The sequence below is a fragment of the Glycine max genome, chromosome 15 (genome assembly GCF_000004515.6).
Source record: "Glycine max cultivar Williams 82 chromosome 15, Glycine_max_v4.0, whole genome shotgun sequence".
Lineage (NCBI taxonomy): Eukaryota > Viridiplantae > Streptophyta > Magnoliopsida > Fabales > Fabaceae > Glycine > Glycine max.
In genome coordinates, this window is record NC_038251.2 from 5,642,899 (window position 1) to 5,666,543 (window position 23,645).

Consider the following 23,645-nt stretch of genomic DNA (forward strand, 5'->3'; position numbering starts at 1 on the left):
AGTGCTTTTGTGTGTTCCACGTCGATCATCGTCACCCTCTAGTGTTGATTGACACAATTGATGCTTTCCAGTAGAGGTAAGGATTTTGTTTTTCATTGCATTTGGTCTTGTTGTTCGAATGGTAGCTCTTCTAGACTTTGACAATAGCAAAGACGGTTTGACATAACATTCCCCCTTGTGCTTGAATCAGCAGACATAGTAGACCACAAAATAATAGAAGAAGAACTACCAAGATGAAGAAAGATGAATAAGAGAAGAATAAGACTTGGATGAGAGTATGAGTAGGAGGAAAAATGAAATGAAAGCGTGAATGTTAAAGTAGCAGTTAGGGTTTTAACATTTTGGGAAAAAGATGATCACCTAAATTATGTCATTTTAGTCCCTTTAATGTTAATTTAGTCCCTCCTTACGTGGTAAGTAAAAGAAACTGATATGGAAGTTTATGTGTGTGTCGAGGTGACACTTAACGTGGCACATCACACATACTGTGTTAAGAGACTACTAACACCAGGAATTAACGTAACAAACAGAATGTAAAATCGAGAATCATTTTAATATTTTTTAAATCTCAGGAACCAAATTGATAACGCCTCCAAAAGTGAGGGACTAATTTAGTATTTTACTCTTAGATTAATCTTATATCTCTATTTTACATGAAGATTTATGTAATTTACTTGTATAAATATCTTATCTAGGGATCAAAATAAGTCTGCAAGCAATGTTTGTGTGCAGGAAATAATGAAGATTTATTGATACGAGAGTGGGTGATATTTCTATTTTCTAATGATAGAATGTCTACTACAATTTATTTGACGAGACATCAGAATAAACCGGGGGTGGTGGCGTTAGTATTGCCGTGTGGGTAAGGTAAGAAGAACACAGCCGTTCTAGATTTAATTAATGTGGGGAATGTTATACTATGTTGCGTAATGTTTGGCATGTAATTCAATTCATGGTTGCGGCTATTCAATAAATGTAATTTTTTCCGTTAAATTAGAGCATGCGGGCCAACTCAAAATAATGTTTGTTGCTGTCTTATTTGCATTTTGCGCACTGCTACAAGCATGTGCATGGGACAAAGCCCTAGGCATGAAACACGATGGTGCGTGCTGATTTGCTCACTCATCAGCCATACCGATAATCAGATTTCACGGAACAATATTCGGAGGGAGGAGCTTTACCTTGTTCTGCTCGGGCCTTACATGGCATAAGAACTTGAGTTTATTTAATAGTATACGTGACCAAAGTCTGTTTAAGAATCGCTCGTATGATATGCCATGCAAAACGATTTTTTTACCTTTTTATTTGGACACAGATACTTCTAAATCCCAAGGATATCTTATATTACTATTACATATTTTTTTGTTGCCTAATTAAGTATACGAACACGATGAGTTGTGGTAGGTCCTCAACTCAACTAAAGAAACAAGGAAATTCCATAAAAATAAAAAATAAGATTCCTAATTAGAAAAATGGAGAATGTTTTTCTATTCCATCTCCGCAAAGAAAATTACTTAAAAGGTGTGAGATGTATTTCAAGTTTGATTAACAAAACCAAACTTGAAATAATGATTATCTTAAAGCAAGTAAAAGTGGTAGCATATCCTAGATAAATTATCCTCAACTAGGATTTCTTTTAGTTCAGTTTGGTATCATTTTCATTTAAAATAAAATTTAAATCAAACTAAATTAATATTTTATAATTTGGTTTGGTTTAATTTTTGTGTTTTTACTAAAATATTATTTCATTGAGATTTATATAATTTCTTTTCAAATTTTAAATTAAATTACATTAAAAATCTACTAATAACAATATATGAAACTTATTAATATACTAAACCTTTAATAATAAAATCTAACAAATTTTCATCAATCTTAAATCAAACATATATTTAAAAAGTCATCTAAAAAAAGTGATATACATTGTATACATAACACTAAAACTCAAGTGGTATATACATTAAACAGATAATATTAACGTAATATAAGTGTTAATATAGGTGTTACGATTTATTTCAATCTCAAAAACACAAACGGAAAATTGAACCAAATCAATTGGTTTGAGAAAAAAATCATCCAAACAAATCCAAAAAAAAAAACTATTTGATTTGATTTTTGATTTTTTTTTGTTTTTATTTTAGATTGGTTTAGATTTGAACAACCCTACTATCAATCACAAATTAATTGGTGTGAGTTTTTAGCTTAATTAAAGGGTCTCAAATTAGAGTCCTAGGTAATAGTTATGTTAAGTAATTGGAGAAAGAATTTTGTTGTCTGGTAATAATCCTATTCAACTTGAATATGATTGTTTCCAATAAAACATATATGTAGTTAAAATAAAAAATCTTAGACCACATGGATTAATCATTGTAAAATCTTTAGCCTAATTAGAGGTCAAGATTTGAATTCGAGATACGTAATTATATTAAATACACAAATAAATTTTGTTATCATCCCTTAATAATTTTATCCGACTTAAATAAAATTGTATTCAATAAAACAAAAGTATGGTCTAGAAAAAATCTTAGATAAGGTAAACTTTTTCACGGACGCAAAACAAGCCATTTGGCCTTAACCAACAGAGTTGATATAGTCCACGTGCTGCACGTGCCGGTGTACAGCAACATAGATGAATAAGTATACAATTTTATACATCATCTTAATTATATTATTATATTCCAATCCAAGCAGAGATTCTCTCAGCCCATGTCTGCTGTGGCATACATTCCAGATAAAAAAAAATTCAAAATCAAACACATCAAATCCCCACGTACCCCAGCGTCACACAGATCAGAGCCGTCGCTTTTCATCATCACAAACGGACCCTACCCCGTGCGGTCCCACAAAACCCACGCGCGTCGTCGTTTCATGGTAATTAACTGCTTATTAGTAGCATATAATTCTCCAAATTGAACCGTTTCTTCATCCACTTAAATGAAAGTAGTGGCGGGTCCCACACTTAAACCCCTACTCAAAACCACTATCATTGGAGCGTGCTTTAAACCCTAAGTCCTCTGCTCGTAGAGCCAAAACAGTGGAAATCAAAAGTTTAAGTTCTTTTTCCTGTACTTTTGCATCTCCTCCTCTTCACTCCCTGACTGAACCAAAACACTTCTTCGCAGTTCCTCCTTCCACCATAGCAGAATAAAAAGTGTGAAACTAACTCACAACGAGAAATTCGAGAGAAAATGAAAAAAACGTTACTAACTCAATGCCTTCAAAAACGGTTTGGATAGCAACTAACCGTTTAACACTCAACGTCGTCGTTTCCGTTACCATGAACTTAACACAGCGTCCCGTCGCCCAGCGCGGCGGCGCCAGCAACTTGCCGCGGCCGCCTCCTCCGCCGCTGAACTCCGTCTTCAACATCATCCCGGTGCACGACCTCCTCACGGACCACCCGTCGCTCCGGTACCCGGAGGTGCGAGCCGCCGCCGCGGCCCTCCGCACCGTCGGCGACCTCCCGAAGCACCAGTTCATGCGGTGGGAACCGGAGATGGACCTTCTGGACTGGCTCCGGTTACTGTTCGGTTTCCAACTCGACAACGCGCGGAACCAGAGGGAGCACCTGGTTCTCCACCTCGCGAACTCGCAGATGCGCCTCGAGCCGCCGCCGGCGATCGTCGACGCGCTCGACGCCGGTGTTCTGCGGCGGTTCCGGCGGAAGCTCCTCCACAACTACACCGCGTGGTGTTCGTTCCTCGGCCTGAAGTCGAACGTACTTCTCTCGCGCCGCCGCGACCCGACGGATCTCCGCCGCGAGTTGCTTTATGTTTCGCTGTACCTTCTGGTTTGGGGAGAGGCCGGTAACCTTCGTTTCACTCCCGAGTGTCTTTGTTATATTTATCATTTCATGGCGAAGGAGCTTAATCATGTTATAGATGAGCACATTGATCCTGATACTGGTCGTCCTTATATGCCTACGGTTTCTGGTGAATTAGGGTTTTTGAAGTCTGTGATTATGCCTATTTATAATACTATTAAGGTTGAGGTTGATAGTAGCAGAAATGGAAAGGCTCCGCACTCTGCGTGGAGGAATTATGATGACATTAACGAGTATTTTTGGAGTAGGAGGTGTTTGAAGAGACTCGGGTGGCCTTTGAATTTTGAGTGTAATTTTTTCGGGACTACGCCGAAGGAGAAGCGGGTAGGGAAGACGGGGTTTGTGGAGCAGAGGTCGTTTTGGAATGTTTATAAGAGTTTTGATAGGCTTTGGGTGATGCTGATTTTGTTCTTTCAGGCTGCGGTTATTGTTGCTTGGGAGGGTACCACTTATCCGTGGCAGGCGTTGGAGAGAAGGGATGTGCAGGTCAAGATGTTGACTGTGTTTATCACTTGGAGTGCTCTGAGGTTGCTTCAATCGGTGCTTGATGCTGGGACTCAGTATAGCTTGGTTACGAGAGAGACCACGTGGCTTGGAGTGAGGATGACGTTGAAGAGCATGGTTGCCATAACGTGGACTGTTTTGTTTTCGGTCTTTTATGGAATGATTTGGATTGAGAAGGGTTCTAGGCCAATCTGGTCTGATGCGGCCAATCAGAGGATTTATACATTTCTTAAAGTTGTCCTTTTCTTTCTTATCCCGGAGTTGTTGGCATTGGTGCTGTTCGTGGTGCCATGGTTGCGGAATGTCATTGAGGAATCGGACTGGAGAATAGTATACATGTTGATGTGGTGGTTTCATAACCGGATTTTTGTGGGCCGGGGTGTGAGACAAGCACTTGTAGATAATGTAAAGTATACTGTTTTCTGGGTAGCAGTATTAGCTTCAAAGTTTTCATTCAGTTACTTTGTTCAGATCAAGCCTCTAGTTGCTCCAACAAAGGCTCTTTTGAATCTTAAGAGCATTCCTTCTAAATGGCACGAATTTTTCAGCAACACCAACAGGGTAGCAGTTGTCTTGCTATGGTTACCTGTTGTGCTGGTATACTTCATGGATTTGCAGATATGGTATTCAATTTTCTCTGCCTTTTATGGCGCGGCAATTGGTCTTTTCTCGCATTTGGGTGAAATTAGGAATGTAACACAACTCAGACTTAGATTTCAGTTCTTTGCCAGTGCAATGCAGTTCAATCTGATGCCAGAGGAGAAGCTGCTTAGTCAGCAAGCTACACTGTTAAAGAAGCTTCGTGATGCCATCCACAGGTTGAAACTGCGATACGGACTTGGTCAGCCCTTCAATAAGATTGAATCAAGCCAAGTGGATGCTACCAGGTTTGCCTTAATATGGAATGAGATTATGATAACTTTCAGGGAGGAAGATATCATCAGCGATCGAGAACTTGAGCTCTTGAAGCTGCCACCAAATTGCTGGAATATTAGGGTTATTCGATGGCCGTGTTCCCTTCTCTGTAATGAGCTACTTCTTGCTGTCAGTCAGGCAAAAGAGCTGGAAAATGAGTCTGACCAGTCACTTTGGTTGAAAATATGCAAGAATGAGTATCGCCGGTGTGCAGTCTTTGAAGCTTATGATAGTGTTAAATATCTGTTTCCCAAGGTTCTTAAAGCTGAAAAAGAAGAGCATTTCATTATGATTAATATATTCAAGGTCATAGACAGCTACATTCAGATGGGGAAGTTAACAGAGGCATTCAAGATGTCTCGGCTACCACAGATACATGCCAAGGTGAGTGAATTTGTTCAGCTTTTGATACAACCAGAGAGAGACATGAATAAGGCTGTAAATTTGTTGCAAGCTTTGTATGAACTGTTTGTTCGAGAGTTCCCAAAGGCGAAGAAGACCATCATCCAGCTACGTGAGGAAGGTCTGGCACGACGAAGTTCAACAGCTGATGAAGGACTTATCTTTGAGAATGCTGTGAAATTTCCTGATGCTGGAGATGCAATCTTTACTGAGCAGCTCAGACGATTGCATACAATTCTTACTTCAAGAGACTCGATGCATAACGTTCCATTGAATCTTGAGGCACGACGACGAATTGCTTTCTTTACCAATTCTTTGTTTATGAACATTCCCCGTGCCCCCTATGTTGAAAAAATGATGGCTTTCAGTGTTTTGACCCCATATTATGATGAGGAAGTATTGTATAGCAAAGAGGCTCTCCGAAAGGAGAATGAGGATGGTATTACTACTTTGTTTTATCTGCAGAAGATTTATGAAGATGAATGGAAAAATTTTATGGAAAGGATGCATAGAGAAGGGTTGAAAGATGAGGAGGCTATCTGGACAGAAAAGGCCCGGGATCTCCGCCTTTGGGTATCTCATAGAGGACAAACATTGTCTCGCACGGTTAGGGGGATGATGTATTATTATAGGGGCCTTAAGATGCTTGCGTTCCTTGATTCAGCATCTGAGATGGATGTAAGACAGGGATCAGAACATGGTTCAACAAACCAAAACAGCAGCTTAAATGGCTTACCCTCAAATGGGCCTTCATCTTTACAGACAAATCTCAGGCCGACAGGTAGCAGTGTGTCCATGTTATTCAAGGGACATGAATATGGGAGTGCACTGATGAAGTTCTCATATGTGGTGGCATGTCAAATATATGGGCGCCACAAGGCAGACAAGAATCCCCGTGCTGACGAGATATTATATTTGATGCAACACAATGAGGCCCTTCGAGTGGCGTATGTTGATGAGGTTTCTTTAGGGAGGGAGGGGACTGAATATTACTCCGTTCTTGTGAAGTATGATCAGCAGTTGCAGAGTGAGGTTGAGATTTATCGAATCCGGTTGCCTGGTCCTTTAAAGCTTGGAGAAGGGAAACCAGAAAATCAGAATCATGCCATAATCTTTACACGGGGTGATGCAGTTCAGACCATTGATATGAATCAAGACAATTATTTTGAGGAGGCTCTCAAAATGCGGAATCTGTTGGAGGAGTTCAATATGTCCTACGGTATTAAGAAACCAACCATTTTGGGGGTCCGAGAAAATATCTTCACGGGATCTGTTTCCTCACTTGCATGGTTCATGTCAGCTCAAGAGACAAGTTTTGTGACACTGGGTCAGCGAGTTCTGGCAAACCCTTTGAAAGTACGAATGCACTATGGTCATCCGGACGTGTTTGACAGATTCTGGTTCTTGGGTCGGGGTGGAGTCAGCAAGGCCTCTAGAGTGATTAATATCAGTGAAGATATTTTTGCTGGTTTCAATTGTACTCTGCGAGGTGGCAATGTGACACATCATGAATATATACAGGTAGGCAAAGGAAGAGATGTTGGTTTGAATCAGATATCCATGTTTGAGGCCAAGATTGCTAGTGGCAATGGTGAGCAGGTCCTGAGCAGAGATGTGTACCGGCTTGGCCATAGATTAGACTTCTTTCGCATGCTTTCAGTGTTCTACACAACCATAGGATTTTACTTTAACTCCATGGTTATTGTACTGATGGTTTATGCCTTCCTTTGGGGCCGCCTTTATATGGCTCTCAGTGGTATTGAACATGGTATAAAACATGCAGCCATGAATAATGCTACCAACAATAAAGCCCTTGGTGCAGTCCTAAATCAGCAGTTTGCAATCCAAGTTGGTATCTTCACTGCTCTCCCAATGGTTGTCGAAAACTCTCTTGAGCACGGGTTCCTTCCAGCTGTTTGGGACTTCTTGACAATGCAGTTGCAGCTTGCATCACTATTTTATACATTCTCTTTGGGAACTCGCACACATTTCTTTGGTCGGACTATACTTCACGGTGGTGCTAAGTATCGAGCAACTGGTCGAGGTTTCGTGGTGGCGCACAAGAGTTTTGCTGAGAACTATCGACTATATGCTCGAAGCCATTTTGTGAAGGGTATTGAACTTGGGGTTATTTTAATTGTGTATGCTGCTCATAGTCCCTTGGCTAGGGATACTTTTCTGTACATAGTTATGACAATCTCAAGTTGGTTTCTTGTAGTTTCATGGATAATGTCTCCTTTTGTCTTCAATCCATCTGGCTTTGATTGGTTGAAGACTGTATATGATTTTGAAGATTTTATAAATTGGATATGGTATCCTGGTGGGCCCTTCAAAAAGGCAGAATATAGCTGGGAAACATGGTGGTACGAGGAGCAAGACCATTTAAGAACAACTGGTATATGGGGAAAGCTGTTGGAAATCATTTTAAATCTTAGATTCTTCTTCTTTCAGTATGGCATTGTTTATCAGCTGGGTATTACAGGTGAAAATAATAGTATAGCCGTTTACTTGCTGTCTTGGATAGTCATGGTTGTGCTTGTTGCCATTTATATCATCATAGCATATGCCCAGGATAAATATGCTACAAAGGAGCACTTATATTATCGATTAGTTCAGCTTCTTGTGATTGTAGTCACAGTTCTTGTACTTTTCCTCCTACTGGAGTTTGCTCATTTAAAATTTCTTGATCTTCTATCAAGCTTCTTGGCATTCGTTCCAACAGGATGGGGAATGATTTCAATAGCCCAGGTGCTTAGGCCTTTTCTGCAGACAACTAAAGTGTGGGAGACTGTTGTTTCCTTGGCCCGTCTATATGATTTGCTGTTTGGGGTTATTGTTATGGCTCCAATGGCAATGCTATCATGGTTACCTGGATTTCAATCAATGCAAACTAGGATTCTCTTTAACGAAGCTTTCAGCAGGGGTCTCCAGATATCTCGAATAGTTAGTGGCAAGAAGTCTGTTTAAGATGGTAATTGGAGGTAACTTTTACATCATGTTCTTTATAATATTGTATAGTCCATTAATTGAATATGAAAACATCATGATATTTGTCGTTGCTAAGTAAGTAAACTACAATTTACCATGGTGTATACTGTATAGAGATTAGGAAGTTGCTCCTTGAAACAGTTTGCTATTGAGTTTACCCATGCATTCGTAAGATAATATGCATGTGCAGGTCTCACCTTAAACCAAAGGGCTGCTACTAATGCCTAGTTACTGAGAGATGCGTTTCTGTATTTTCCCAAGTAGTAGTATCAACTTGATAGTGGACCAGTACAAGTTACCAGTTTCTAACACAAGGTTGATGACAACTAATGGCAAGTCAAAGCTTGTTAAGTTGCCATGGCAAATGGATGCCTACAGATAAATCCATGTATGTACATATCAAAAGCAAAACAATTGTTTCTTTACTCAATTTCCACACAATTTTCGTTAAAGCAGCAATCCTTGTAACTCTTTAAATGTTGATGAATCACGTGTTTATTGTTTTAACAAGGTTAATGTTTTATTCAGGGTGTGAAAAAATAGTCCATTTTGGGGTCATCCAAATTCTCACTTTGCTAATTGCTATATAGTATTTTTTTTTATAAAAAAATTCTAGCATGCTGCAACTATTTGTGAACGAAGGATAAAATAATGCACGTACCTTATACAGTACCTAAAGCTATGTCTCTGGAGATTAATCATATATTTGTTCTTAATAGTTTTTTTTTTATTTCTAATTCAAATTTTGGTATTTTTTTTTCTTCAGGTTTTTCAATGTGAAGCCCTAAAAGGTTTAGCCTTGTTTCAGTGTCACTGGTGGCTCAATGTGTGACATTCCCATTGACATTATCTATCAAGGAAGGAGTCTCTGATTGCTGCCCTGTAATTTTCCTGCTACAGGTTGTGAATCTCTGTAGTTTAGTATTGGAGGATTATCAGATGTTTTTGCCTGTCTGTAATTGACAATTGACTTGCTGTACATTCTGTTCATATGTAGTGCAACCTACTCTAACCAAACATGACATCGCCACTGAATCAACGATATTTTAGGCTTGATATTGTTTGTCCCATCATGCAACTTTTGTCGAATAGCTGCCATGGCCATGAATCCTGCACGCATGAATACTATAAAAATCTTGCCTTGTTGTTTATTGTTAATTTGAATTTTACAAATTGGAAAATCACCTAAATCACTGAGTAGAACACTTGTTACTCTTTTTCTTCAATTAATGTAAGTTACTGGAAAGATTTGCCTTTTAAGTAAAAAATCATTTTCACAAAAGAATCATTTAACATTCATTTAGTAATGATTAACTTTTCATTATTATAAGTGGAACTGAGTTTGAATTTATTACGTAGGCCTGGGGTTCAAGTTAGATTTAGATTAGTTATTGGCAGAGGTTGATATTTCACATTAATGGTGACCCCAAAAAAGTAACGGAATTTAATAAAAATTCAGTGACAGTGTGTAAAAAAACTTGTATATTGTTTTTTAATTATAAACTGTAATGTATAATAAGCGTTAATTTTTGTAGTAATTACTTTAAAAATTACATTTAAGATAATTTTAATTGATTGATAATATAAAATCTTTATAGTGGCATTAAAACAAATTATTTTTTCAGGATGATGAGTCGGCTCATTTCTGTTCAATAGAAGAAAGCTCTGCACAATTAACACAAGACATACAGTCCATGGTGATTCTCTCGTCATAGTAATAATAAAATACCTGAGAATATTTAGCTAGGTAGAGTTGTTTTTATATATATAAATTAGTTAGGTAGAATTAATTTGTAAGATAAAGAACAATTATAATTATTAATTAAAAATATGATAGTTGAGATTTTAACTAAACTAGATTCTAACTAGGTGTGGAAGCTTCATGAAATTTAGTGTTAGCTATGGGAACTGTCAAAGTAACAACACTGCTCTTTTTCTCCTTTTCATCAATAGTAGTAGAACTTTACTTTGGGATTAACCAAGCTATCAAGCAATTTTCTATTGTCTCATGAGATATGATGTTTGTGGAGAAAAAACCTTTTGGTCAAAACTTATGTATTCTAAACAGAAATAACAAAAAAAGTTCTCATCTGCTCAGCATGTGTTTTTCTCTCAAAAAATTCCGCAAGAAAAAGATGATCTTTAAGTGTCTCTGAAAGGAGGTTGCACACGGTCTTTTATATAGGCAAAATCCTCCTCTACTGCTATATCCTGCAGTATATACCTTCTATTGCAATTTATGCCTTCAAAAACTAAATAAAAAATGTCCGGGGATAAAAATCATTTTACAAAGTGCAGTCAATGCATCATAAATCGTCATTGCCAATAACCGGTACTTTCTCATAAGCAGTACTTTCTCTGAACCTCTTTGGAAGAATGCACCGACTGCCAAATCTCTGCTGAAAGTATACAAGGAGAGCAAACAAAATACCACCACTAGGGATTATGATGTCCCAGGCTGTGGAATAAAAATCCATTCTATGATTTGCATATATATATGATAAATCAAGGTACCATGCAGAACTGTGCGCTCTATAAAGATCATATGCATGGGGCAGTATACGAACAATGGTTGTCCCAACATAAAAGGAAGATGCTAGAGCTTTCGTTTCTGAGTTAAATATTATGTTAAGCAGAATCTGAGGGAGCAGAAAACCATCCAGGAGCAAACCAGCATAAGATTTAAAGTCTTCCCAGAGGGAAGGAGGTCGGTAAAAATGTTCACGAGGAAGACTAAACTTGTGGCGTGAAAGCCGAAATGGTCTAAATCTTTTTTGATGAGAAGTCTTCGATATGTGCACCAACCAAGCAGTCAATCCACCACCAATGTACAATGGTAGAGTGATATAAAGAGCTTTTTTTTCAGAATCCCACAGACCGGGATGGCTTCCCTCACCCTGTCTTGAGGACCAGGTCAATTGTACAAGGCGCAACTCTAGAAGAAAGGCTACCATTGTCACCATCCTCACAACTACCTCATTCACTTCAAGCCAACCTCCACTCCCAAGAAAAGTATTCTGCACACTGTGGTTTGCCATGAATAAAGCTTCGAAGTTCAATATCAAGGGAATCATGTGACCTAGAGTAATAACTGCAAGCATCACAACAGAAATGTAAGGAAGGACATCCGGGTGCTTTTTCACATGGAGAAGTTGCAATCCTACAAACACACAGGCCAGTGTGTTTGACACCAATACCATAATTAACTCAAAATCCATTCTCCAAATGGAAGCATCAGCTTGGTTTCTGTAAATGGAATATGAAGACAACTGAAGCGGATCAAAATAATAAGGGTCTGACTTTTGTCGTGTGCTTTCTATAGTTCCTGTAAGAGATTCACCTCCTTTTGCATTCAATGGAGGAAACTGGACATTAACCATGATTTCACAGTCCAGAGTCTCATTCTTTATCAGTATTTTGTCTGTTGATCTCAAATGCTGACATCCTATCATACACAAAACACCAGTATTCCTATTGTAAATTCCTTCAGCCCCAATTTTGACTTTGGTTGATGAGACTCCTCTGCCAAACTTGAAATCAGGAGGGGGATTAAGGCTTATCGTATAGCTGACATTCAACAAATTGCTGTACTTATCTGATTGAGTAGCATGTGCTTTTGGCTTTCCCGTTGTCAACACAAATGGAGCCCCATACGACTGTCCACTATAAATTTGATCACAGACAGATAGTGGTGATGAGTAACCTTGAGCCACTTGCCCTCTGCTGTTTGTCACTAACATGCTAAATGCCATATCAGAAGAATATCCATCCGGATATGTATTTCCCTTCCCTTTAGCATTCATCTTTTCCGCACAAGATTTTCTCACCCTCTCAGTATCAGCATACTTGTATAGGAAACCTTGGAGGCTTTTTGATACCCTTGACGAACCCTGAAATCCAACTTTACTGAAGTACCCGGATTCACCAACCACTTTGTCACTCCAAATCTGCCCCAAAACCGTACTCCTGTTCCTCAAAGATAAAACTGCAGGAAACCTTAAACTGAGCCTAGTCTTGCAATCTCCAACATAAGGATTAACCAAAGATTCCGTGAAGTTCAAGATCCGGCATGCAACCGCACATAGTCGATTCTCCTTCTCATCCCACATCCCCTCAGAAACCAACGTCGTATTCGGATGAAATGGAAACACAGCATCCTGGTAGCCGGAATCAGGGAAACCCACCAGAATCTGAACCTTCTGCCTCTCCACACATCGAGTGGCGTGAAAAAGCATAAAATTAGGCAATTCTCCATTACCACCAACAGGATTGCAACTACCATTACCACAGTGACTCCCATATTCCAATTCAAACCTATCCGTGTGTCCAAGAAAAGTAGTGCAGGCACCTTGGCTAAAGTTTCCAAGGGACAAACCCTCCCCATCAGATCCACCTCCACAACCATTATCCTTTTCATTCCCAGCCATTGTAAACTTGTAATTCGAACTCTGAGACAAAGCCAATATCGAAATAGGTTCAAAATATTGCAAATTATTCTTGTCATCAAAGCTTTCTAGTGTTCCGCTTATCAAACAATCCAAAAGGCTCAAATCTCTAGGGTAACGAAGCTTAAGAACAACATTAGCATTTCGCATCTTAACATGAGATGATCCTATTCCGAACATACAAAGGTTACCAGAAGATTGCGACCAAAATCCACTCAGAGAAACGCGCATCCACTGCAAAACTCCCCAATGCGACACTCTCCGGCCCGGATAAACCTGCCGGAGCGACCTTCCCGGCGCCGGCGTCGCTCCTCTTCGCTGCTGAAGAAGCATTCGCCCGCGTAATTCGAACACGCCGTCACTCGCGCTTCGGCGAACGGAGGTCACGCGAAACGACGCGTGATTCTTCGTGGTGACGGATCGGTTAAAGAAGTGGTCACCGCCGGCGAAGTAGCCGGATTGGAACCGGAGTTCGTCGGCGATGCCGGGGACGGTTCCTTCGTCGGAACGGGACGCCGGTGCAGGGACATGGTGGTTGCAGAGGCGAGCGTAGGTCGATTCGAAAGCCAAATCTGAAGGATTAAGTGATACAGAGGAGTAGAAAAGGAAGAAGAAAAGGAAGAAGATGAAGAGAGGATTTGATGATGGAGTTCCCATTGCTGAATCTGCGTCACATTCGGATGGTTAATTCGATTTCTAGGGTTTTTGAATTTCAAAATTGGGATTTACGTGTAAAGGAAGAATGTGAATTGGAACTTGGAAGTAGAAAGGACAGAGCACCTCCCAACGCGGAGACAGCCACGTTATAACTTTTATTTTTTATTTTTCTTTTTAATAAAATTGACTTGAATTCTACTTATTTCAAATATGATTATTTTCCATAAAAAAAAATACATTGGTAAAGATCTGAGAGATATTTGAGAGAGAAAAAAGTGTGGCGAATTATTTGAAGGAGAAATGACAATGACACTCTTTTAAACACATATTTATTATAATTGAAATTTATTAAAATCATAAAACTGTGAATTTTACTTATTTAATGAACTCTACTTGTGGTTTTGTAGCTTTTACTTTTTAATAAATTTTAATCAAAATAATGGAGACTGTGTTGCACTTTTTTTAACCAAGCAAAAGATTGTTACGATAACTTGTTTACTTCTTAATCCCTATGCTCCAAGTTTCTCATAACTGGTTCTCATGCTACATATAATATGGAGTATGGATGGGTGAGATTTGGTGTCAAACTTTAATTTGACACCTGATGAGATTTGAAAGAAATATTTTCATTCTTTGAAAGGGATCCTATGATTAATATATCCTATGCTGAATATAATCTGTCTATTTAAATTAGTAATCTGTGTATTCATTGTATATAATTAGATTTTCCTAATTATAGGAATTAGAATTATTGTGTTATTTATGGCTGTAAATATCTCTGATACTATAGATGATATCACTATCAATGAAAATCAGAAAAACAGAAATTCTGAACAAAGCCACAGAAATAGCTATAGTCAAGTGATCAGTGATACCTTCACCAAACTCCCTAACCCCTTTAGCAAAGTCATAGCACATTAAAAATCAACATCAAACGTTAAAGGACAGTTCAAGCAAACTACTGCAATCATTGTGCTTCTTATTTTACATTCTCACATCTTCAAGCCATTACATATGATACATAGACATACCACAGGGTATTTTTATTATCAATACATCTTCAGCACTTCTTTTATTTTGGGAGGGGGTGGTGGTTTACAAGAGATATTGGTATTTTTATCAAGCACATTTGATATTATACAAGATAAGTGAAAACAAATTAATATTACACATAAGGTTTGAATATCCTTGACAGGAAGCTGGATGGTTTATTCACAACAAGGTAGAACAGACAGTTACTTATGCATCTCAGCAAACTGGCTGCAATCAATTCCCTTGTCAGAAAATGCCTCTACTAGCTTTGGGAAGAGCTTAGAAAGCATTAATTTAAATCCAGTAGAAGTTCCTTTCTGGTTTTCATGCTCAGTTTTTCCGTCACCAAAAGCACATCCAATAGGAGCTCCTTCAAGATATGCCTTACAAGCCAGAAGTATATGTTTGGAGCGCTGTCTAAAGTGCTCTTCCACCAATGCCTCAAAATGCTGCAATCACTTTTAGTCACAGTTCCATTTATATAACTATATTCAAAGATTAATACGGCACCATTTTCTTTACAACTATAGGTATTTAGTCATTGTCATAATAATAGAGGCAAACCAAAGTAGAGAAGTGGCCATTTTACCTTGGGAGGCTTTCTATTAAGATACAAAATGGATTTGCAGGTGACAAGGGAAGCATTCTCATTGTAACTCACTGAGTTTCTCTCCCCTTCAGCTCTACCAATTTGTTGATCATATCCAGCCTCATTGAAATAAGGCTTCTCATTAAGGACAAGGGCCTGCAGAGAAAGAAGAACTTGAAGAACTGTGGAAGCTCCAGGGTTCCACACTTCGGTGTCTGTACCAGTCCACGTGTTTAGGAGACTCAGACAGACTTTCCCTGACTCGTACAAATTTGGATTTAATTGTAGCCCGCCAGAATTATAATGCACCATCTGCATGCGGTTACAAATGTCAAATGACAGGATGAGAGCTTGTTCAGAAACAAAAATGCAGCTTTCGCTGTAAGGATGTTGAATGCCAAGTGGAGGGAGTTAACATGCATGTAAATGAAAAGAATTATAAAAGCACCGCAAAACAACATTCCAAAGCTTACAGGGGGTTCACTGGGATACTCTGGAGGGAAACATATATCAAAGAAAAACAAGCCATCATGATAAGGTGTCCCTGATGCACTGACAATGGCTGCTCTCATGAGATCCATTCTTTCTTCAAAAACACGGACATAAATAGTTTCTGTTTGTGCAAATAAAGATTGTACGTCAATTTTGCAGAAAGGCATGATGGAAATTTACAGTATACGTAAAGAGATGTCCCTTTTTCATTTTTGACAAGTAAATACTGCTCATTTTCAGATCAGTTGAAGGTTAAATCTTAATGACCAACAAAGCTAACAAAGTTACATACTACATTCAGTTAAACTTATGGATTCCAACTTTTAAAAGATGGAATTCTGATAATTTTTTGTTCATCTTTATAGCTACCACCAATTTAATTCCCATGTTGCAGTAATCTACTCAATCTAAGGGTCCTGGTCTTCCTAAAATTGAAACTTGTCTCCAATATAATCTTCAGTGTTTTCCTTCCAGGTTATTAAAGCAGTATCAATCCCAGCCCATATATTGACAGGGACCTGCAACTGCTGCAATGCATACATAATTTTGTAGCTTGATTTTAGCCATTGTATAACAATATATGCTCCAAAGCATATAAAATAATATGGACCAAAATAAACAAGATGAAGTGTGCACCAGGAAGATTTTTCTCCAGGATGCTCCATTCTTGTTGTAACTTCTTCACCCAACCCTTTTTAAACTATAAAAAGGAACAAAAATAGGAAAAAAGTTAGCTCCAATGCTTCCAATGTATGTATAATCTCACTGTTAGTGATGTTGTGCCAATTTCTGACCTGAGATGATGTCAATCCTTTCCCCTCATGAAAAAAGTGGTGGTCTGAGCAATTATCAATTACATCAAACTGCTTCAACTGATCTGAACTGTTTTTGTTGTCTAAAGAAACTGGAAAATCATTCCTCTCATGAGTCCTAATAACTTCACAATAAGGAGTTATGTCTTCAGAAGACTTCATCTTGCTCACTGGATGTGATTCAGATTCAGATTCAGGATCACAAGTGTCCAAATCTTTCTTATCAAGGCAGCCAGATTCACTGCCCTCTTCAAATGCAGGGACTGGGGAGAATTTTCCGGAAAGTGATGTTACACCAAGTGTTTTGAATATGCTGGCCTTAATACTGGAGAAAAGTTCAAAGGCAGCTTGAGGAAGGGAAGAGGAACTACTTTCTCCTGGATGCTTTTCACAATTATCTCTATAGCCATCACAATCTAACAAGTCCTGATCATCAAAGTGATATTCAGTTTATGATTAGACAATCAGTGATAAACTCAACAATTATAATCTCATAGAAAAACACTATTTTATGATGACAACCAATCCATATTTTTGAAGAAGAGTTTAAAAGTTCTATTTTATTTTCTCTTGCTAATAACTACCTGTCTTTTCACTATAATTTCCAAGATGAGTCCTCTGTATCTCAATGTCCCAAGAAATAATCCTCATAAATATTAGATTACTATACAAGCATACACATTATACACATATGGATGTACATAGATACATGACACACAGAGAAGTTATTGCCCTCACCTTTCCCTTCTTGTCGGATGGTTGACTTCCAATCATCTCTGGAGTCAACTCCTCAACATTTGCTTCATAAGGAACAGGGGTTGCAGTTGAATCTTCGTGCTTATCAAATTGAAAAATTTCATAAGGTGCAACCTGTAGGGGCACAAATAAACTTGTAATGACCTCCTAAGATGTAGGGCAACAAAGTAGTGTATAAATTACAGTAGAACCTAAGAAAGAGTTGTTCTTAAGTGACTAATATTGTTGCAGTCAAAGTTCAACAGGTTATCAAATAAGTATGATGTAGTCCAAGTTTAGTGTTCATAACTCATAGTTATTTACCAATTATTACTAAATCTAGACTTTGACAAATAAAGGAAAGAATTTTCTTTTGTATCCCAAAAGAATGGAAAGGATCATTTTTAACCATCCTTAAGTACACACAACAGCTGCTACAAACAAACCCTCTTTTCGGCTAAGATTTTATACCTCACAGACAGCACAGACACACAGTTCCAGGTACAAGGAAGATGGAGATGGAGGAGAGGAAGGGATCACTAAACTGATAGGATCTATCATTATATATAAAACTGTTCATCTAGAAAATGCAGATATGGGAAGAGTTGACCTCATATAAGTTCTACATCATACATAGCCATTAGCATCATTAACTAAAATATATTGAGTCCAAAAAAAATTATGTCATACCTTGGTTGTTAAACCAGTAGCCCATTTCACCTCCACGTCACCATCTTCAAAACCAGTAACATTGCCAATACAGGAGAGGTAACTGTTATCTACAGACTTATTCGGATAACTGATTTGGTCCCAGTTTATCAGAGGAACTTCCACATTCAAGTCAGTCACTGACTTTGCATTATCTCTATCAGCTTCATAACCAAGTTTTTGAGCCACCTTGAACACAATATCACCAAAACGACAGGAGTAATCTGGGTGCTCGATAAGTTCATAGGCACTCACAGTCTCAATCATTGTGTCTCCAGCTAAATTATCTGTCTCAGATGTGGGAACAGTTCTCCAGTGCACCTTCACAGTATGCTCTTTTGCATCCATGGAAAGAACAACACCCCATCTTTGTTTGCTAGGCTTAAGAGGATCATCGGAAGCACCTTTTTCCAGCACAAACTGCTGGGGCCAAAATTCATGAGTGTTTATGACATTCACTGGGACTAAGTTGTGTGGATCCAATCCCAAAGTATGTTCACCATTTTGCCAAACAACATCAACTTTGGTCTTTATCTTCTCAATTAGAAATAATTCCCCAACGTTAAGATTTCTTCTCTTATATCCTCTAGCCATACCATGCTCATTATAAGCATCACAAGTAGATGCATCTTGAATCATCTCTTCCTTTTGGTCCACAACTGGGAGCATGCACCAGTCACCAAGTTGCCAGTTTGTATGTGAAAAACAGGACAACAAGGTCAAGTTTTTGGAATCTTGCCAGCATGGAGGAACACTCACATTAAAATTGGAGCCCAAAAGAACAGAGGCAAGCCAATTAACATAAACCAAACCTGCTTCCACAGCACAAACAGTTCCTTCATCATGATTGTCTTTCCAAGTGCCACACAGCCATCTAGCTGGTTTGGAAGCTGTGGAGGTATTAACCTTTACTCTCTGCCCAGGATAGTATGGACACTGCAAATCTTCAAGAAAATTATGAGTCAGTGGTAACAGCTTATCTTTTTCCAAGGTAATGACCTCACATTTAGTTCCATCATCAAACAATATAGTCACTCTGTCTACTACCCTCTGAACCAGGCCAATCCATGGTCCCTTAATTACACAATTACCTTCTGAAATGGAGCGAATCTTCATAAGTTTCTTGGAGTTCACATTTTTTAATTTCTTTCCTTGAACATTTTCCAAGTCCACCAACACATCAACATTTATGACCCTCCCCATCTGTCCAGACGGGTCTGAGGAGGCGCATACCACATCCCCACGGACAAATGCCCTCTCAAATGAGAGAAAATCATCAATCCTCACAATGCTTTCCTCTAAACTTGATAATATGCTCCGAGCTTGTCCACCATATCGAAAATCAATATCCTCTTGATCCTCACAGCTGCTGCTGTCACTGGAAGTCTCCCAATCCAAATCAGTCATGTGAGCATCCATCAACAAGATGCCTGTCATAATGTGTTCATGGTACCATCAATAAAATAATTCCAAGAAAATAACTAACTTCATAACACATCAAGCAAAGAATAGAGTTGTTAGTCAATATCAACCAGAATTCTGACCAGACTGAGAAATAAGATGGAATCAACATTAATCTCTTCTTCTTTTTTTATTGGAAATGGAATCAACATTAATCAGCAATCAGTAAAAAGATGTAGATTTTATTTTAAACACTCAATTTTACTTTTGAATGATCTATGAGTGAAAAAATTGTTAGTAATCTCATTTCGTTATTGAGGAAAACCTAGAGTAACTGCAATCAGTTTAGACAACAAAATTTTAACATATCATGAAGGAACATTAACAATAAATTGGGGTTTAAGAGGATCCTTACCTTCTCAAGCAAATAGAAGCATTGAAATCCAGGGGGTATTGTGGTCCACAACAGATGCGTGGATATTAACTTCAAAGGATATTCGTGTACAATGCAAAATGTGTCTGATTGATAGTGATGTTTGTCACAGATAGTAAGCCAGTTTCTTAACAATATATCTTGACCACTGAAACTGGAAAGTTAACGGCAAAGGATATTTGCCTGATAGGATAACAGACAGGAGTCTATCAAAGACTCCAAAATGCCAAAGGAGATTTGCCCAGTTTGAACTGGAATTTCCACAGAAAGAACCACTTGTGAAAGCTTCCCAAAACTAGTATCAAGAAACTACAACTATCTCTATCAGATACTTTTTTTTGTGATTTTCTGGAAGAAAAACCTTGGAAGTAGGAGGAAGCTCACCAAGATAATCAAACAATGCCAAAGTAGATTTGCCCAAGTGGAAAGTGAGGAATAACCTCAGAATGGTAATATTTATTTTTATGGAAGATGGTAGAAAATTATTTTCACATATTTTTACTGCCAGAAATCCAACCAAAGGAAATAAAGTATCATTTGCCAAAGGAGAGTTGCCCAAATACAGTTAAAGTGTTATTAAACCTTCAAACATAAATGAATTCCAGATAGTTAATAAATTTGCCTCGTCCAAGATTGGAACATAACAGCTATACTGCCAAAGGAGATTTGCCCACGATGAAGCTGAACACAACAGGTCTGGTCTGGTCTATGAGGAATGCTTTTCAACAGAAAAAACCAATCAACACTTACAACAAGGGGCAGTTATTAGATCACCCGTCTGAAAGAACTTCGAGTTTGAAACTCACTTGCCATTGCCAGAAGTCAAAAGAGCATCTATTACACGATCATTTCTTTTGAACCTGCAACAATTAGACTAGTCAATACTTTCTTCAACCACTTCAATATAAAAAAAAAAATGGAAACATCCAAATAATTAGATAGCAATAAGATGACAACATTTTGACTTATATCATCCTAATTCACGAGGCAAGAAAAAAATGAGACTTCAGACTTGGATTAAATTAATGAACTCTAAAGGGATCATTGCGTTTAGACTAAAAATAAGACTAGAAAAATGATAACCAATAATTTTCTGAACATTCGTTCCATACATATAAAGATGCTGCTGAAGCACAAAATCTATTCTAGCATCCAACATAAAAGTCAAAAGGCAAGGCGGCCATTGCACGAAACCCATAGATTTTCTGCATATCAAATCTCATTCAATTTTATTTTTGAGAAAGGTTCAATTCCCACAGTCTTTAGTTGGTCTTTGGAAGAGACATGGAGAGAAATAAAGGCTATCAAACTTATCCACAGAATAGAATGATATTTACCATCCACGGTCCACCAAACAATTAATAATTTCGGTAATCAAATAAACCTCAACTTTATTGCTTTTCTTTGTTGGAAAAACAATATGAAACATTCCTTCAGAATATGAAAGACAACAATATTGAATCCAACACAATCAAATACAAAAAAATTCAACATTAGAATGAGTAAATCCATCATAACCCCCAATAAATAAGTAAATCCACCCCAAGAGTAACAAGAAGAAGAAAAAAAGGTGAGTTTGGAGAGGCAAGGGACTGTACCATTTGCACCACAGAGAAGGTTGAACCCATATGAGCTATCACAGTTATAGAAGACACAAGACCAAGAAACTACATGACTATAAACTCCAAAATGAAGAAACACAATCCTGAACATAACAAAGTTGAAAGAAGGTGACTCCCAAAAGTTGGTTTCAGTTTCAAAAGGAAAGGAGGGTGATGTTCAGATAGGTCTAGTTCCGCGCCCAGTCCCTCCATCATCCACTCCACCACCAAATTTTGGAACCATTTTTCAGGGACAACATATGCACACACACACACACTTTCTCTTGTGAAATGCTAAAGAATTCATTCAGAGGATGTGGGAACTAGTTTAGACTTAGGTGGTACTTGTTGCATTTTTGTTTTAACCAATAGAGGGTGCATATTAATTGATTGAACCATAGGCCAAAAAAAGAATATACCCAACAGTGTCAGACACAGATAATGTTGTAGTACAATATAAGCTACACTTTGACATGTATGATTGGGGTAATTGAAAAATATTATTCTTTCTAGAATAAAGTAAAGTTAAAATTTCGACGGACTCGGAATGAATTGATTTAAACCCGAACAGTTTATTTGTTTTTATTTATAGTTCACCAAAAAATTAGAAAAACAAAATCATCATTTTCCCTATATTCTTACCAAATAAAATATAAAACAAAGATTCCGTTTTCTTATATTCTCTACTCTCGTTATTAATATTGAGGGCAGATATGTCATTACAGTAATACTGAAACCACCAAATGTTTTTTTCCTTAGAAAACAAAGGAACCCAAATGGTAGACCCTTTTGTTCCTTCTGTCCCTCTTCGTCTTTTTCCCAATAATGCTTCATAATTAAGCCCATTTGCTAAACTGGGAAAGTATTTGGTGCCACTATGTCGCGATGAAATATGCTTTAAGTAATGTTACATAGTATATTGATTGATTCAGTTAGGATATTGACTTTTCTAAAACGACGGGAGTCCTCTAAATTACAATAATAATCATTAATTAAAAAATTATCATTTAAAAATTATAATTAACTTTAAATTTAATTTACATGTATTTAATTTTATCAGAATTTTTAGTTATTCATTTTAATCAATAATTACAAGTATATTTTACTCTCTCAAGCGCATCTCCTTAATTTAAAGGAGTCAAATTTCAAGGATAAAGTTTGAGAATTTTATATTTGACTTGATCTAATCATGATAAAATTAAAAATATTTAATATACAATATTCAGTTACTTTTCAATTCTTAATTTTATTTATTAAAATATAATTTTTTAGACAAGAAAATGAGAAATCTATTCTTTTTTCAATTTTTTCCCTAATTTATGTTTTTAAATATTGAACTCAATAACTTGGATTCGACCCAATTCAATTATTATCATATTGGATCGGGTCGCCTTTTTCAAAGTAAACATGAATTTTTACCTATTTGAGTTTTTTTTTCCCTTCCTTCTTCTTATGTAGTACTAACAGTAGTAAGTATATGATTTGATTAAAAATTACATGAGATTAGTATTAAATTATTAAATATAAATAAAAATACGTGTTTAATTAATTTTAATAAATGTACCAAAAAAATTAATTTTAATATTTTACATTATAAGGTATACGTGATATAAAAAATAATTTTCAAACTCGTGAATAAATTGACGTGGTGTTAATTTGTTCTGATTATCAAACAGCCGTAAACTCTTCGCCTTATTGGTGGCTTACGAAAACTCCTTAAAAGGTAGCTCAATGCTTTTAGTTAAATTGATTTTCCACTGCACAATACACAAACACTACTGGCAATATTTTTTTTTTTGAAAAAAAAAACTATTAGAACAAATCTTAAGATACATGTAATACAATGTTTGTGACGATAGAACTTTTTTTAAAAACTTTTTAGTAATAATATGAAAAAAATTATTTTATTTTATATTATTTACTATGAATAATTCAGAAACAGAAAATACAACGCAAATAATATAATGTTTTATAATTTTTAAAGAAAATAAAAACATTTTCTTAAACTAAAAGCGTCTTTACCTTTTAGACAAATTAATTTTTTGTTCTTTATTTTTTAAAGTGTTTCAGTTTGTTAGAATTAATTGATGATATATTGATTTAGGTAG

At 37.2% G+C, this 23,645-nt stretch overlaps 3 protein-coding genes and 1 non-coding gene across 7 annotated transcripts; 2 read left to right on the top strand and 2 right to left on the bottom strand.

Moving 5' to 3' along the window:
• The first annotated feature begins 2,994 nt into the window (after window positions 1-2,994).
• LOC100812250 (callose synthase 11) lies at window positions 2,995-9,688 on the top strand. 2 transcript variants are annotated; one of them, XR_418297.4, is made up of 3 exons: window positions 2,996-8,625; window positions 8,823-9,020; window positions 9,399-9,688. XR_418297.4 is itself a non-coding variant. In XM_006597374.4 (2 exons), exon 1 carries the CDS (start codon window positions 3,212-3,214, stop codon window positions 8,609-8,611), a length of 5,400 nt encoding a protein of 1,799 aa, XP_006597437.1. In that variant the 5' UTR covers window positions 2,995-3,211; the 3' UTR covers window positions 8,612-8,625; window positions 9,399-9,688. The 2 variants fall into 2 exon arrangements, 1 of the variants encoding a protein (XP_006597437.1); XM_006597374.4 differs by lacking the exon at window positions 8,823-9,020 and having other exon boundaries at window positions 2,995-8,625.
• LOC112999658 (small nucleolar RNA J33) lies at window positions 6,249-6,327 on the top strand. The gene has a single exon (XR_003264868.1). It is a non-coding gene; the product is annotated as a small nucleolar RNA J33 (small nucleolar RNA).
• Window positions 9,689-10,670: 982 nt separating the features above from the next.
• LOC100812795 (uncharacterized) lies at window positions 10,671-13,879 on the bottom strand. Its single transcript, XM_003547097.5, has one exon. The coding sequence runs from the start codon at window positions 13,732-13,734 to the stop codon at window positions 10,939-10,941; it is 2,796 nt and encodes a 931-aa protein (XP_003547145.3). The 5' UTR covers window positions 13,735-13,879; the 3' UTR covers window positions 10,671-10,938.
• An 814-nt stretch (window positions 13,880-14,693) lies between these two features.
• LOC100784814 (probable ubiquitin-conjugating enzyme E2 24) lies at window positions 14,694-22,177 on the bottom strand. 3 transcript variants are annotated; one of them, XM_006597375.4, is made up of 10 exons: window positions 21,535-21,934; window positions 19,919-20,796; window positions 19,194-19,532; window positions 18,085-19,046; window positions 17,398-17,529; window positions 16,642-17,085; window positions 16,484-16,547; window positions 15,829-15,968; window positions 15,356-15,667; window positions 14,694-15,215 (listed from the first exon to the last, which is right to left on the bottom strand). In XM_006597375.4, the coding sequence occupies exons 3-10, from the start codon at window positions 19,519-19,521 to the stop codon at window positions 14,970-14,972; spliced, it is 2,628 nt and encodes an 875-aa protein (XP_006597438.1). In that variant the 5' UTR covers window positions 19,522-19,532; window positions 19,919-20,796; window positions 21,535-21,934; the 3' UTR covers window positions 14,694-14,969. The 3 variants fall into 3 exon arrangements, with proteins under 3 accessions (XP_006597438.1, XP_003545966.1, XP_006597439.1); XM_003545918.5 differs by having other exon boundaries at window positions 18,085-19,532; window positions 21,535-22,177; XM_006597376.4 differs by having other exon boundaries at window positions 14,694-15,224; window positions 18,085-19,532; window positions 21,535-21,936.
• Between the last annotated feature and the right edge of the window lie 1,468 nt (window positions 22,178-23,645).